Below are 17735 nucleotides of genomic sequence, written 5' to 3'. Positions count from 1 at the left end.
GCCCCTTGCATGAAAAATGAGGAAAATGTCTCCCCACCATGAAAGGATTAAGCAAAAGAGAGAAACCAGAAAGAAGCTGTGAAGGAAATACTAGAAAAAGACTGCAGATGGACACAGAAATAGCAGGTTGTAATTTCTGTCTACCGTAGGTAAACTTGCCTGTGATAACTGTGTTCAGCTTCCTAAATGTCATGTGATTTAAAGTTTTTCATGTTTTAGTCAAAGTATTTCTGATTTACTTAACCATGGCATACCCTTTCCTATTGCAGATTTTAACTGAGGCAATTCAAAGTGCTTTACAAAAGGCATAAAAATTCATTGCAGCAACATTCAAAACAACAAAGAAATGGAATATAGATCCAAATATTGTAGAATAATTGAAATAAAGATAATTAAATTCTAGAGAAAAAGATTGTTAATGAACAGCTTGAAAGGAGAAATAAATTAGTCCTATGAAGACAGATGAAAATATATAGATTATTATATATTTAGATTTGAAAAGGGCTAAAGTTAGGAGAGTTTTCATCTGTGTGAAGTGCTTATGATAAATACAGCTTCTCCACATGAGTTTCTAACTGGAGGCACTACTAGATGACTGCGTCCTAAAAATCTAGGGGGCATGCTGAGCTTAAATTCAAGCATGTCAGAAATGCATCTATGGCATAAGCCATTAACTGAAGCAGCACTTTAAAGGGTTATTTCACACTAGCTTGTTTGGTCGCTCAGTTTGATCTGAACCCAAATTACAGGTGAGAAACCTCCCCATGAAACCTTGGTCCAACGAAAGGAGGTGGTCTCAGTCCGGATCAAACCGAGCCATGGTTCGGATTATTTTCTAAGGTGAAAACATTTTTTGGTAGGTTCTGACTTCTGTTGAAATTACAGGAAGTTAAGGAAGGCTATCGTCAGAACTGGAAAAAGGAAAAATGAGCCATGGTAGCACATAAAAACGTGAACCTTGGTCTGGACTTTAAGGTGTAAAAGCACCCGAAGACCACCTGGAGGGCAGTTTCATGATTGAAAAGTAGGCATAATATGCTTAGTTCTTCTGGTTTAGCAGGATTCTGAATGGGCTGCAGTTTCACGGTTTTTGGAAAGACCAGATGAAAGACCATGGCAACAGTCCATCTAGCACAAGATGAAGGTATGAATGAGGACGTGGAACGTCTAATTCTTTGTTTTACATGATTAAAGGAATTTGGGTCATATAGAGTTGACATGCTGCTTGGTGTTTAGATTTTATCGCCTGGAGAATTAAAGTGAGTAATAACTACTTGTCCTCCTTGTTGATATATAGAATCATATGGATTTCTTCCATGGAATAGGTATCTCTGTTTTGTCCTTCTGTAACTGAAATCCCAGCCACTTGGTTGCTTGACACAGTAAGCCTATAAGAGCACTGTCTTTTGGTGAAAGAGCAAAGTAAATCTGGATGTCGTCTGCATAGCTGGAGATGAATCTTACTGTCTTGTAGGGTTTTGCCTAAATAGGGAACTCAGATAAAAGACGGGTGTCTACAGTCAACAGCAACACTTCTAAAAGGTGAAAATAACATGTTCAATTAATGTTATTGTCACATGATCTATTTTAACCCTAACTGGTGAGACTTTGGTTGAGTGGCTTCCAGATGTGAATGTGTAAATGCATGAATGTAATCATGCCATTCCTGAAAAGAGAGCACTGCTCTCAGTAAATAAATGAAGGTTTAAAAAGACAAAAAAAAAAAAAAAAAAAAACACTGTTGTGCTGAGGTTGGGCTTTCTTCCTGAGATTTTCTGAAACAGTGCTTCATTGAAAGAGAAAAAAAAAAGCTTCTTGATCAGCTACAACGGACTAAGCTGTAGCCTCTCTATGAGCATGTGCACGGAGAGCAGGATTGTGTTGAGCTAATGTACTTTTTCTCTCAGTTGGGAAGGCAAGCCTCGGCTCAAGTTGGCAAGGAGCCAGCTGAGAAAAACCTTCTGAGGCAGGGAAGAGAGGGAGACGGTAGGGTGGGCTAAGCCTCAATCTAGCTGCTGGCTGCATTTGAGAGGAGACACTTAGGAGTGAGACTGAAGGTGGCTTTACCTCATGCAAACACCAAGCTTCCTTCACATGTCCTTTTGTCTTATTTCACAGTTCATAAACTCGCAACATTTTCTGCCGCTCCATTTTATTACCCTTTGAAAAATGTAATGGGATACCTGTTGTTGAAACTATATATCCTGTGAGGTGACAAATGTGACTGATATGAGTGCCTGTTTATCCTTGGTAATTCTTTTGTTTGCATAAGCAATGACAAGGACGGGACAGGGAAATGAAATGGAACAGGAACGGATACTTTAATCAAAATTTGCTTGGGTGATTACAAAAATTTAAAAAATGAGATTTTTATAGCTTTTAAAACCACAAACACCTTGGTGTCGACCTAAAATGATGAAAAGATTCTGCCTGTGTACAGATGCGAATGGTGTTGTGAAATTTCAAACCAAATGTGTAGAGCTACATCTTGACTGAGGTACACCGACATGTCAAACAGCACAACTGAGCAACCCACTAACTTTTTGAATTATCCAATCTGCTGCACATGCTCATTAGTTTGAATAACTCATTATCAAACTAATTACATTCATTTATTATCAAATTTATTTCTCCATTATCTTACTGTGGACCATAATTATTCCATTTTACTTCTCTGATATTTTGAACCTGCATCAAAGACCAGTGGCTGAGACAACTTCCAATCTCAGAGCAAACTCTTTCAATAACAAAGATACCATCTGATTTTGTCATCTCACCCAACCCCCCCCCCCTGCAAACCCCCTAAATTTCTCCTGTTTCAATGTTTTTTAAACTTTAACCTGAACTGTTTTAAAATTATGTTTCAAACCAGGAAGTTGGGCGCAAATGTGGGGATTTATTATTTTTAAAATCAGGGGGTGGATCTGTAGGAGAAATAAAGGCAATACAAATCAAGACATCTGGATTTTATTGCCTCATCTACCATGTTTCGAGCATTTACTGTACGTACTGTACTGTGTTGTGCATGTCATAACTCAAAGATGAATCTACTGGCAAAGATCCGGCCAATTAATCTTCAGCAATAAGAAAAGTCTGGCTGCTCAGTGGTGCTGAACCAAGCCAGTCAATGGGGATGCAGCTCCGATGGATAAATCTGTCCAATAACGTCAACCATGTTTGAAAATGCAAGGTTTTTGATGGACAACAATGAGTAGTGTGGAACACTTGTGACTTTATGAGGGAAGGACATGTGGACATACAACAGTGAGAAGATCCGATGTGATCTACTGTGGATGCTGGCGAAACAGCAGCTTGTTCATTTCAAAAGCACAAGTCCACATGTGTCTTATAAAAGGTCACACTTACCCTGACTTGGCCCACGAACAAATTGGCCTCTTCCTCTCTGACAGTAAAATTTGCGGGTATGCTGAGGTCAAACTCAGGGTCATTATCGTTGACATCGGTGACGACTATGTTCACAGTGGTTGTGGATGTCTAAAGAAAAAAAGAGCAAAATAAATACCAATGTCATTCAGTGTTCCTGAATGTAATACAAGGACCACAAACACAGCATAAACCACAGAAACACAGTAAAATTAGCTTGACTGCTGAAAAACATATAAATATCATATAATGTTGTTTTAGTACGTACATTTTACCCCGTGAAAACTAAGACAAACAAAAGGTATTTTAAAACCAAAAAGAAAACAGGTTGCTGCAGAGAAACAGCACAAATTAGTAGGTGTGTTTTAATGAGTGGGAACATTCAGGTTTTGTGATGCATGAAAATGTACCCAGCTTTTCCTTCATTGCTAGTTAACAAAAGACAACAGTAGAACAGCAGTCACACATGAGTGGACGATAATAATGGGAGAGAAAAGAAAAACAACAAATGCTAAACTGCTACTGCTATCAGAAACGTCCGGATAAGGAAGGAAGTGGCATTTAAAAACAAAAATCTGTAAATTTCAGAAAAGATGACACAGATTTGGAAAGCAGTGAAAATGTCATCAACCATCAAGGTAAATTGAACACAAATGTATTATTATTATCCTCAAGAGAGGACGTTAGGAGGCGTTGCCAAGTAGGTTAAGCAGGGCATAGGAAAAGGGGGCCCTGGTAGATCTGGTAGAACTTTCTCATCGTATTTATAAAGATCTGAAAACTGCTGATCTTGATCAACATCTAATGTTGTAGGCAGATTTACACTCAGTTATGCTATCTGGCACTGATTTATGCATATTTTACTCAGATCCCCAACAGCTTTCATCCTGGACTCGACAGGCAAAAACAATAACTGAATTAAGCACGTATAGTAAAAGTATACCATAACACTGCAAACACTGGGTAAACTCTGCAGTCATAAGAAGCACAGTCATCCTTGCTGTCAACACTTTCTGCCAATGATTTGTGAGCCAACATTATAACAGTATACTGATGTGCAAATGATAAAGCTCTCACATCATGGGAAGGAGATCAGACTTATAAAACCGGTATTCTAAAAATGTGTTGATTTTTAGCTACACTAGCAGCATGGCTGTGAGAACCACCGCTTCAGTCTACACTGAAATATCTTAAAAACTACTAAATGGACTGACATGAAAATTTTCAATAGTTCCAAGATGCCAAGCCTCTGACTTTTCATCTACCGCCATCGTCAGGTCAAAATAGCTTGACTTATCCAGTACTCCTAAGCATAAGCTCAGCGCTGCAGCCGTGGATGTAGACTCTGTACATTGTGGTGGAATTATCTTATTTCATGTGGGAAAGCTTTCTATGAAAGGTGATGGGACACCCGTGTGTGAATACTTCTTTCAGTTTGTCATAACACCAAGCAGTAGGGAGGGATCTTCATCCATGTCAGGTCACACATAGAGCAAAAATATAGTTCTATGGCAAACTGGCAATTACGTTAAAATAATTACTGGCATGAAAATAAATGGTGTCACAACCCCTGTACAAATGAATGAGAAAATTAATCTAAATGTGAGGAGGAATACGCCTAGATGCAATTATATCGGTGATTACTAGTGATATTAAACGGAAAGATGGCAAACACATATTGTGCCATTGAGAAGTGAAGGTGTGTTGACCTCCGGGGGTCTTAGTGCGACAGACGAATTTATGGTAGTTATTAAGAGCAAACTGTACACAGCTGTAAAAGCGACTGGGCCACTGCATGCATTATGAAAGCATTAAATCAGGTCCATAACATCGGCCCTCCTCTGACTCTACACTTATGGTTCAATATGCCAAGGATGAACAATTCAGTTGCTCCACATATATTAATACTGAACTCTTTATGGCATTAGAGGATGTCATAAATGTAGACTACATTTACATTCCTCATGTTTGCAGTCAATTTCAATTATGTTGCTCTGTGTTTTGTATGATGCTTTTTTATGAGGGGTTGTTTGATCTCAAAGCTCATTGGGCAAAACAGACCTGGCCCCCTCCAGCGTAATTTGTGGCGTTCACTCATTTGTGGGGCCAATGTACCGCCGTTAACCTTCAAACAATGACACAGTGCGCACACCTACAGCACTCCTATAAATCAGCACAGAAAAAATGGCTGAATATGCGCTATCTATAATATCTCAGTGCATTGGGACGAAGCTGTATGCAAATAATGGTGTAAATGGTCTCCTTTGGGGGAGGAAGGATGGGCGGGTTGTGGGAGGAGTTGGCCTTCGCGCGAAAAAAATACTTCCCAGAAGACAGCTGTTTGAAGTTGCCCTGGCAGATGAGACATCCAGCAGCACATGTCGCGCAGGAAATGGCCTAGTTAGTGTCACCTTCATCTCGCCATCTGTTGGGAATTCCTTCACCATTGTTGTTTTCTTTGTTCTGGCTTCCGAGACGTACATAATCGGTCCTTTCGTGTAAGAACTGACACGGCAACCCAAGCTGAAAACCATCACACTCCACGCATCTATTGCTCTTTCGCTCCTTAACACTAAGAGGACGCCACTCGCCATGAGTGTGGCGATGGAATCTACTTATTTTTCATTTCACAGAGGACCTGAAGCCAATTAGCGTCTCCATCCTGGCGTGGGTGTTCTTATCAAAGCCAAAAATCCTACCTCTACGGCCACTAGTGTGAAAAAAAATAAAATAAAATAGATGGAGCTGTGTGATGTCTCGCCTTCTGTCCTCGCTGTCTGAGAGATCCAGAGGTGGCTGACGGTGCTCTGCCTTTCAAGTGACAACCCTGACCAGAGGCCACGTTGCACAGACTGATATGATCAGGCTGTTAAGAGTCATGTACTCGCTCCTTGGAGGGCAAGTAGAACAGCTTTATCCAGCATCCCTGGGTGAGTTTTGAGATCTGTGTCTGCGTGGGGGTTATGATTACAGCCTGCGCCGTTGAGAATACAAATTTTGAATTAGTCACACAGACTAACACAATTTGCTCCGTGCACTAGCACAATGGATGTAAGAGTTCAAATTCAACAGGTATTATGAAAAAAAAAAAAGGTTTTATGTGTGCAGATTTGGTTTTACTTAAAGAGATGCAGCACTGGGGGAGGGGGTGTCTTGCTTCACTCCTTGTGTCAGGTTCCCATGGTTACCGAAGTTCTGTGCTAATTACACTTCCGAATCCCTGGCGTCCCCCTCCTTTTCTCTGTTGCTTTTTCTTTTCTGCCCTCCCCCCTCCCGAGCTCATTCTGATCCTTTCCCTGTCTCCTGCACTTGGTCTCGCTGAATGAGTTCTCACCTCCACCCTCCTGCAGCCCAGAGAGAGAGGTCTCTCTCTCTCTCTCTCATTCGACTTCCTTGCTTTTGTGACAGCCTTTCTTTCGAGCTGTGACATTTAGCGCACACGAGTCGGCCGGTAATTCACTCTGTGGACAGGATGCTTCGCACACACACACACACACCGCACAGGTAAAGGGCGTCGGTCTGAACAATCTGTCCATCAAAGAGCACCAGCTGGTGGTTACCTCATTCTGTGAGGTGAAGCCCCATCTTACTCTCTCGCTGTTTATTTGCTCTTTTCTCTCTGACCCTGTCACTGTTCATCCCCTTTGCCCTTCCCACCCTAACTGTTACGCTCTGTTCCCCATTTAAGCTGCTACCATTCTGGCGCACTCACAAATGCTGCGACATGCCGGCAGCAGCATATGCCTCTTATATAGCACCACTTGACCAACACACGTGGTCTGCCAGCAGATGAAAAGGAGCAGCAGATCTGAGTGTTTATGCACGCGCAGGTGAGAGGCGGGCAATCAACATCACTCCTGTGACAGCTCATCAGCTAATGTTCATTACCTATCACACACAGCATCTTAAAAAGGAAACCACATTTCACCTCTGTCTGGAGCAGAGACAGCTGCAAAAACTGAGCCAACTGAGGTGAAGTCTAATTAAATTAAGATGGTTTATATGATTATCAGCTCTTGGTGGGAGACGAGGCTGCCAGCGTTCACTTTTAGTTATAGTGTCTGCTGTTCCTCAAGCCTAAGTTACAGAGACAGCTTGGTGAATGTTAACACTCAAAAGACAGGGTTAGTCCACTCCTCCAATTTCACAATTAAAGATCAGCGGTAACATTTTATATTTGTGTGCACATATTCACCATTAAATTGTTGCTTATTAGCATGCATATTAGTAGCATATTGGCTCTTTATTAGTCATTATAAAGCACTTATTCACAGCACTCTATATGCTAATAATATGCATGCTAATAAGCAACTACTTAATGGTGAATATGTGTACCTTAATATATAAAGTCAGTGGACTTGTTAGTACTGCACGGCTGAAAAGAGTTGTTTAAGCTCTTCTGTGGCTCTGAAAGAGAGTTACAAACTGGCGATGGGGCCGTTCAATAGACAGAGAGGGGCGCTGTGAGTTGCATGATGGGAAATTTAGGATGCAACGTTTTTGGAGCTTGACCCATCTGAGGAAGAAAGTCTGGATGTCTCTGCTGCTTTGATTTTGACAATTCTTTTTTAAATGAGTCACCATTTTTTTTATGGAAGCGCAATATCAAATCACTGGAGCACTCCTTTAAGAATCAGCTTTGCAAGTGGGATAGCAAGAGTGGGATTACCCCAAACCACTGTGTGTGTGTGTGTGTGGATATTAAGAAAACAAGATGTAACACGAAAGCTTCTTTCCACCAGTTTGCAGCTATATGTATGCACTGGATTTGCTGTTGCTATTCTTCATGCATTACAGTCAACACTGCCAATCCCCTCAGCCTGTTATCTAAATTGTGTTGGATGCGACGTTAACAATTCTTTGGCCATTTAAAACAGCACACAACTGTTAGATACAGTATCTGCACAACAAAACTGCTTTGAGAGCTCAAACTTGCTGCAGGTAAAATACACACCGCCAAAATATACTTCTGTCAGGTGTTGAATTAATAATAATAATAATAAAAGCAGGTGTAAACATCCATTTGCATTACGAACAGTGATGTAACTGTATTAGCAACCGACTGATGGACTGAAAGCTGAACATCAGTCCTGATGAACACATCTGTGCTGCGGGACAAATCTATCAGCTCATTTTTTAAAGGTCAAGAACTCAACATGTTACCAAAATCACAATTTATGCAGAATTTCCACATATACTGTAGTATATGGACTCAGAGGACTTATAGGTGTTGCGCTGGTTTGGCACAATGAAGTGGTGCTACTGACTCTCAGTGCTACCACAGATTTTATGAATGTGTGACAAAACCACAGAGTTCAAACGCACTATTAGATTTTCCAGGCTAATGAAGCACTCCGTTTCAGTGAGCCAAATTTCTGAGCTAATATGAGCTAATAAGCTTGCATGAGAAGATCTTATTTGAGCTTAATGTGTTCAAAATGTTTGAGGATCGTCGACCCTGAGGAGTCAGGCCAAGAGTTTAATAAAGGGGGTTGCGCCTCACCCCTCCAGGGTTGCCGTCGGAGGCGGTGACAATCAGACGGTACTGGTCTGTGGTCTCTCTGTCCAGAGGCTTGCCCAGGAGCAGAAGGCCAATCCTGCAGAGAGGGGTCAGAGAAGACGCTTGTATTACTATTACACACAAACAACAAGAGACATTAATACAGCAACATCACACAAAGGAACACAATAAGGGGCTTTGTGCAGACAGGTTGCCGCGCTGCCTCTTTGTGTCACCTCAACAGCAATAGTTTTCAATACTTTATCATAACTGATGCAATAGAGGGTGATGGAGAGGGCTGCACTTCAGAGTTTATTTACCTCCAGATTGGACAGATTTATAAAACATGGTCGATGATAGAGGAGGATGAGTTCAGGGAGAAGAGCAGGTGGGTTTTTAAATGCTCCCACTCTGTCTTTCTCTCTCTGAAGCCCGCCTCTTGCTCCCAAAGCACATGGACTACAGACAGAAAGATTCATGTTTTCTTTCCAATGACTGCAGCAGACACAGCGGCCCGCCTGCTCGTTCACAAGGTATAATTTGGCACTCTGGCATTCCAAACACAGAGTGTGGATGCATTCCCAAGCAGAACACTGAATTATCTTTGTTTGCACACACAGGCTCACAAGACACGTGAGTTCAAGCGTAGACACACACAAACAAACACACACACGCACGCACACACACAGCATGCACAAAACATTTTCACTGCCACACTCAGCAGAGGCTCTGCCGGAACCGCAAATGGAAGGAAAGATGAATGCATCTGAATGCACTGCTAGATTAATGCCCGTCACAATTCCCTGCTGTCCCCTTGCTCCTTCACATTTCTAATTTAAAGCTCCTCTGGCCAAACGGTCCAAGCAGAACCTGCCTCTCTGGCCCATAGCCGTCAAACTGTAGAGCCTCATCTCGAAATCTGACAGGCAAATTACCAAAACCTCGCTTAACATTGTCTGATCCTCTAATCACCTGCCCGGAGTTACGGCGAACACTCTGCTTTGAAACCAACACGCCTGACGATCGGCGATTCGGGAGGGCAACAGCAGCTTCCGAAAAATACCCATCAAATGCAGCACCACCCTTCACTGGCTGCTGTCCTCATGTTTATTAATGCATTCGCACAACAGTCGAAAACAGGCTCCTCTGTGCTAAATGGAGCTAAAGCTACAGGAAGCTTCGATGTGAATGCGATAATGAAGATATACAATGATAATTGTCATAACTGCAGTGTTAATGATGATGATCTCGATGGTGATAATGACAAAGATTAGAATGATTAAAGACACTTAGCCTGCCTGGGGAGTTTAGTCCTTACTACAGCTGGAGCGCTGAACTACACTTGAGCGGCTGGGTCGGAGAGGTTCACTGATCATGTGTGATAGCGTCCTGCCTCCTCTCCCCAGCAAACACAAATGAAAAATTGAAAGACAGGGTGCTGTTAACGGTGTTAAAATTATAGAGCGACAGCGGTTGGTGTGCTCCACTTGATGTGCAGGAGCTGGAGGTCGCATGAATGTTTTATTCAGGTGCAATAACTTTGATAGGATAACTCACTTAAAAAATAAACTCGAAGTGTACAATTTAAAACGCTTGTATTGAGTCTATTCGTTCAGAACCGACTCCGCAGCGTTTGGTGTCACGGGGGCAATAAAAAGTGGTACCCTCTCCTGAACTCCTTTTCAATTTCAGTTGGAATTTCACTTTGAGGCGAGACAATCGGCTGCCAGCCACAAGACGGGGCCACGAGGAGGCACTGAAAAATAGCTCATGTATCACTGCTGATGTGGCCTGTAGGCTTTTCAGTCTTCCGAGATGCTACACAAAAAAGGTTAAGCTTTAAAGGGGATGCTGTCAAAAAAGAATAGCAGTGGATTATTGCCTTCTCCCGATACTGAATTCATGAGGCCGATACTGGAAATAATATTTTGGCGTGCAGTAACAGTATGCAGTAACAGTATGTTAATAGATAGAATATAAGTATAGTAATTAACTTAACTAACTTTCTTACTTATGGGCCAGCACTTACACTTAAAACTACATATCTACAATAAACTCTATTTACAGCTGTCAATCTGCAATGTTAAACATCATGGAGGACTAAATACTGTATAAATAAAGTTCAAATTGTAGTCGGTCTGAGTCTCGGCTGATCTGATGCTGATATTTGAGAGTTTAAATATCATTATTTAAGAGTGATATAGATGATAGTGATTTTTATTTTTATAAGTATCCCTTAAATTGGTACCGGTTTTAACTTATAGGTGAAATGACTTGTCAGTTGTCTCTGGTGGACACTCATGAAACAGAGACACTGTTTCTAAATTACTTTAAACGCATACGCCAATACCAATCTCTGTGGAAACGCTACAATCAGCTCATGTATTGGTCCAGCTGACGCATATTTAGTGTCTCATTAAGAGGCGTATGCAATACATTTCCAGTGCTTGATTATATTTTCAGATCTATTTTCTCTGAAGCCTAATTTTGTTCCAAATCGACACTGACTATAACAGTCAGTGTTACTACAGGAATATGTGACATGTCTTCATCAGTCCCACCAGAAGCTGGGACTTCATTAGAAACAGCAGACTTGTTTATGAGGTGTTAAACTGTGATGCCAGTAAGTATGTCATTACCGAGCGCCCAGTGTATAACGCCTTGTGGCTGCCAGACTCCGAGCAGGCTGCGTCCTGCTCGCTACCCTAATGGAGAGAGAATCTGAAGCATTCCCACCTCCCTCAGGGGAAGCTGGCCCATTTGTGGGGAGTTTTAGACTGGACTGAGCCGGCCCCTTATGTAGCCTGAATGTGAACATGCGGCAATGCAAAAATCACTTCACTGAATCACGTTGCAGTTTTGAAGGGTTGAAAAATGAGACGGCTGAAGTAGGGCTCTGTATATTGCACACTCATCAAGCACACCAGCTAATCATTCTTTGATTCATCATGTGCTATATCAGCACCTGCTCGAAGTTATTATATTGCCAGGCTGCTGAGGGCTAGTGATGGGATTGTAATATTTCTGCCACGCAACGCACTGAAGGAGAAAGCCTCTATCTGTTTCAGCAAGATTCCTGTCACATCTGGTTTAAGAGATTACCGTGGCATTGGCAACAATAGCAGTCTCCCGTTATTTTGACCGCGTTAACGTGTTCTTGCTTACCGTTACCACTATAAGAGTGTAAAGTAAACATCCCTCGGTATAACAAATTTTAACACTGTGGAGCAGATTACAAGTAAACAAATGGCAGGGATGTTGTGCTGCAACACAGCTCGCCCTCGATAGCTGGGAGACTGAGGATGCAGACAAAAGAGGCTTTAATCAATTAGTGAGAAACGTGTCTGGCAGGGTCCTGCATTTTCAGTCTCCCCACGTCTCTTCCCTCTGTGTTTGCTTGCTTATTTTAGGGATGGTTAAAAAGCGCTGACCACTTTAACACGTCACACCTTTTCCTTGCTCCCTACTCGTGGTCGAGTGAGGCAGGTTCTCTCAAATGCTGATGTTGATTATGAGAGGTGAGGTAAGATATTCGGGGCCCTTTTCATCTCCGGAAATATCGTCTTCGCTCAGACAGCAGAAAGGCCGGGGACGGGAGAGAGAGAGAGAACCAGGAGAGAGAACGTGAGCAGAAGCAAACTCCAGCCATCAAATAAAATTTCTCATTGCGTATCCTTATTTCCGCACATTTCTTCTGCATCGCAAGTTAGCTCTGCCTAGAAACTTGCGGTAGCTCTGACCTGATTGCTCCGGCTTGGTGAGAATTCACGCCTCTCATTGTTTTCTTTCATCTTGTATATTATGAGAAGAAGGAGAACGTTAATGGTATTCTGATGATATATGAAACGACCTTGTTCTGATCATTTCCTCACATCACGGGCAATGTGCCGGTCTCTTGAAAACTGCAACCAATCACAAAGCAATAGACCTCTAATCTAAGATACTGTTGTTTATTTGCTACGAGTTAATTCATGCATTGATAAAAAAAAAAGATGCATCTCGGTTCCATATGATCATCTAAACGATCTTGCTTATCTTTGGCTGCAGCTGGACGACATTTTCCTGAATCCATTTTCTACATATGTTTACATTCCATTTACCTAATATAGTGTTTGTCGAGTATGTTATTTTACTATTGTTGTTTCTGTCTACTCTGTATGAATGAGGTTTCTTCCCTTTTTTTTCTGATTAATTGTTTTTGGGGGCGTTTGTTCTTATCCAAATTAAGGGTCATATGCTGTACAGATTGTAAAACTCTGAGGCAAATCTGGGACTTTGGGCTATACAAATAACAATGAATTGACTAGAGCACTGTAATCATGGGCACAAACAAGCGCCTGAGGCAGGCACTGAGTGTAAACAGGTGTATTTTTTTACTTGGTTCATTGGAATTCTTGATGGTGCCAACAGCCAGCGCCAGTGTTCAGAAAACAAAGTCATACAGTGGCTAAAATAAATCAGCCAAAACCAATAATAGGCAGGCTAGCATCTACTCTCTACCAACAGAAATACGCATTTCTTCTCCTCTCATTCCTTCTTCCCCACCACCACGCTTTTTTCCTGGTCATTACAGCCAAGGAAAAAACATCGTTTTAACGTCTTATTACTGTTTGTCTGTGTATAGCCTTTGCAAGTTCAATAAAGCGCTTGATAACCCAGCCAGCTTTTGTATTGTTGCCCAAAAACCTCAATAAAGTCTCAAACTGATGTCAGTTTGCCAGGGGCTTGTTATGCTAGGTGGACTGCAATCTCGCCAAGCGGTTCGTATTCATTGATTGATCCTACACGCTAACCCTGTTACACGTGCATTGGGAGAGAGAGGCACAGCATGTATAGACAAACATGTTTACATCAATAAACAATTTACAGTCTCCAGTTCACCCACATTGACTTTCAAGCCAAACTTTGAGATGACCAGGGGGAAACCCACGCATACGCAATCCAAACTCGACACAATTCCCTACTCATTTCATTTATTCATTTTAAAATCAGTTTGTCAAAGGAACTTATGAGCAAAATGCTCTCGATCAATAACTTACTGGCCTCTCCATCCATCCATCCATACATCCATATTCTAACTCGAGCAGGCCTTAGAGGGAATACTTTATGTGGCCCGTCTGTGCTTGAGAAATGAAAAATAGCTGGACTTACGTCTCAGAGAGGTTGAAGACCTTCTGGGAATCCCCGCTCACAATGCGGTACGTGATCGGGTCGTTCTCTCTGTCTGTGGCCTGGGGGAAGGAAAAGAAAAGCAAGGTTCTTGAAGATCATATAGTGCCATTAAAGCTGACGGTTATGAGATATGACGGTTGAGCAACAAGGATGCTGGGCTGCAGTCAGAGTGAGCGTACTGTAATGCTGGAGAGCGAAATGTGATGGAGAAGGGGAAAAAATGATGTGATGTGTTGTTGCCTAAAACTACAAAATACTTAAACTGTGTACCCAAAATACCACCAGTTTAAAAACTGTTGCATCACACTGGATGCCACATTGAAGTCGACATATTATTTGCATGTGCCTTTCGTGTGTGTTTGTCTTCATGGGTCACAGACTCACCTGCAGATTGAGCAAAATAGCTCCTATCCTCATGGCCTCGCTGATTTCCAGGCTGTAGGTGAGGAGAGGGAAGCGTGGGGGGCTCTGGTTGTTGGGCGGCAAAACCTCAATGTACACTGTAGTGATGGAGCTCCTGGCAGGATGAAAAGCACACATCAGCCCACTGACAGCATCGGTTTCTCCTTGACAACCTGTTGAGCTGGACTGAAGTACCCAGCCCACAGCGTAGTGAAAAATGTTCATAATACAAAATCCCACATCAAAGAAAAAAAAAGTCAGCAGGTTTTGGTCACATATCTTTTAAGTTGGACATTTATCTGATTGGGAATGGTGCTCCATTCTGTGTCAAACGCAGTGCGAGCCTTTCATTCCTGATTTGATCACAAGCCAAAATTCAGCTTGCTTAAAATCAGCCTGCTCGTTCTCAGCTGTTCACAGCAGCACACGTGAAAATGGAACTGAGCTGCAGATTATTTATTCATTCATTGTGTGAGAGCTCTTTTGTGGAATTGCTGTGAAGGTAGCTGTACAAATGTATTTGAGGATGATCTGACATGTGCGGTGCAATAACACCTTTGCCTTGTACATTGTGTCATATGTCAGATTGGAGCCTGCAGTAGCTTCTTTCAATCCTCAGCCACTGGAACGTGCCTTTGCCAGCGTTTGTGTTACCTGGCGATGCCACCTGTTCCACCTCCAACCTCTTCGCACACTTTGCGCTGAGGTATTTTGCTTTTGCACTGAAATCATTTCCTATTAATCACAAGATAAAGAGGAGACATTGTCATACCAGAAGCTCTGCAGTGTTAGATGGAACCAGACCATCTGTCTTTTGACTCACAACAGCTCAGAAATGTTATTTCTCCACAATTTTCTCAATAATTCATAATCCAGAGAGGACTCTCTGTTCCATTCAGAAGCTAAGACTATAAGCACATCTTGAATTAAATAAGACGTGTAAAACAACGCATGTCGGTAGCTACCCTGCCATCCTGAGGAGATGTGCATGTACACATCGGTTCCGAAACAACTGAAGCAAAACTGCTTATAAAACAGTAAAGAAAAGCACATTAATCACATTAAAATCATGCACTCATTTACCGATGCAGAAATCACACATAGGAAGAGAGCTAGCACTCAAGGTGACTGTACAGTACCTTCTCTGGATCTCTGGTGCATTGTCAGAGGCCTTGACAGTCAGTGCGTAAGACCTTCCCACAGTCAGAGCGACACCGGGCGCCACTGTGATGCGTCCAGTGCGATTGCTAATGATGAAATCTCCCTGGGCACCAGCCAGTATCTCATAGGTCACCAGACCATTCAGTCCCTCATCAGCATCGGCTGCTGTTAACTGGGAGAACAGAGAGAGAGAGAGAAAGATACTGATACAGATCTTACAAATAACATGTTTATTTTAATCTGCACTTTGCAGTTTTGCAGGGGGAGTTCTACACAGCTGCCAGCGACATGCTTACTGAACAAGTCAAGCAGTAAATGCTTCTCAGCAGGGGGTTGTGAGTGACTTCAATCAAATAGCCAAACTACAGTAGATTCATTTCTGTGCCCTGTTATCATTTAATGGACACATTTAGATACATTCATGTACAAATGCCTGGCATTTAGTTGAAAGTACACATGGAAAGTCAAAGCGTTAGAAGGTGAATGTGCAGGACAGTAGTGAGTCCAAGGGGGAAGGTTGCCATGGATCCTATAATCTCTACCCTATAGTCTTGGCATTCCTTCCTTCCTACGGTTTCCTTTCGGAGTAGTACAATTAGAAAATACATACTCTGTTATTAAATGAATTAAGCAGCCACCATTCCCGTCAAGCCAATTAATTAGGCATCCTGCTGCTTGTAATTATGGCACCTCATGGTGTGGTTGGCTTCATATCTTTGAGGCCTTGAAACTTTAATCCAGGCTGCCCAGACCTCCTTTTTCATGCTTCTGACGTTGGGAGTAAAAGCTGTACCGTCGAATAAGCAGCAGCATCCTCAGGGGGCCTGCGGCTCTCATAAACGGCTTATAAAAATCGGTTAAACGGTCATACCAGACACTCCGTGACCCCTGGCCTCATTTCAGGGAGGGCGAAGCGGCTGGTTTTTAAAACAGATTAAACTTGACCTTTTTCGGCGTTTGACTTTTTTTTTGGAGTGGCTGCGCTGAGAGGACAGATGAACTGAAAGACAGAAAAGATCATGCTCCGACTACTAAATAAGAGACAATGGAATGATGGAAGTCCCCACCTTAATAGATAAAGCAGAAGGGGGTTATGCATTCGCATTTGGATGACCGTGTGTGCACACGTACATGCCTGCGCGTGTCCTGTGCATGTGTGTGGATGCTTGCTTTGGTTGGTAATGTGCAAGTGCGAGAAAAGAAAAGAAAGTCATAACCTTTAAAGCCAGCGCGCTAATAAAATTAAGTAAACAATGTTCCTTATCCGTAAAATTAATCAAAAAACCCTTTTTAATATCCTCTCTATGCGAGGGAGCGGATCGATGAAATGCTCATCGCTGCTGCCTACCACGATGAATTAACCTCAGTCACGACAGCAGCTGATCTACTGAGCAGAAGGCTTCCCCGGCCTGTGCACTGTGGACGGAGAGAAACACTCTCTCCGACTTGCCTGTCATGACTGCAGATGAGACGAAGGGAACCGTTCCAGGGGTTTGCCTGTCAACACAATGCTCTGGATTGTAGTGGTTGCTTGCTTTGAGCATGAAAGAACGTGTGTGTGAGAGAGATTCTGTGTGATGGGGACAAAGACGGAGGCGTGAAGCAGAGTGCCAGAGCAAGAGAGCAGAGGAAAGGCGAGGGGACGACTGCTGGATTGATTACCTGCAGTACCGTCTCCCCTGGCTGCATGTCTGTGAAGACTTCAACGCTGTAGGAGACCTCGGCAAACGTGGGCGTATTGTCATTGGCATCAATGACCAGGATGTTGACAGTTACTGGGCTACTCTGCTGAACGCCATCTGATGCCACCATCTGGAAAAGACAAGAAAGAGAAATAAGTGTCGTGGCTTTAGAAACTCAACGCAAGTAAACATTTGTTGAGAGGAATCACAGAAAATAGATCTTTTTATCCGAGCTTACGCTTTCAGGATTGTTTTTGCTTTGATAAGACGTGTCAAATCTCAACATGTTTCCACCACTGCAATGAAGTCACTTACTCCTTGCCTTTGTATATGTCATTTTCCATTCCCTTAACATTAGAGATGCCTTTTACAGAGATGAGAGGAGAGAGCTTGTATGAAGCTTGCCTAAAGGACAGTCTGCTAACTGAGCAAAC

General features: G+C 42.5%; 1 protein-coding gene across 1 annotated transcript in view; it reads right to left on the bottom strand.

The window, feature by feature from the left end:
• pcdh15a (protocadherin-related 15a) overlaps positions 1 to 17735 on the bottom strand; it is a 140950-nt gene that overhangs the window by 67643 nt on the left and 55572 nt on the right. Inside the window, exons 12-17 of the mRNA XM_041947023.1 lie at positions 17282 to 17431; positions 15598 to 15791; positions 14441 to 14573; positions 14036 to 14115; positions 8888 to 8981; positions 3367 to 3495 (exon numbers count right to left, since the gene is read on the bottom strand). Coding sequence (XP_041802957.1) covers positions 3367 to 3495; positions 8888 to 8981; positions 14036 to 14115; positions 14441 to 14573; positions 15598 to 15791; positions 17282 to 17431 — 780 coding nt within the window. The remainder of the gene's footprint in view (positions 1 to 3366; positions 3496 to 8887; positions 8982 to 14035; positions 14116 to 14440; positions 14574 to 15597; positions 15792 to 17281; positions 17432 to 17735) is intronic.

Source organism: Chelmon rostratus, chromosome 11 (genome assembly GCF_017976325.1).
Source record: "Chelmon rostratus isolate fCheRos1 chromosome 11, fCheRos1.pri, whole genome shotgun sequence".
NCBI classification, from domain to species: domain Eukaryota; kingdom Metazoa; phylum Chordata; class Actinopteri; order Chaetodontiformes; family Chaetodontidae; genus Chelmon; species Chelmon rostratus.
This window is presented reverse-complemented; position numbering and strand designations above follow the sequence as displayed.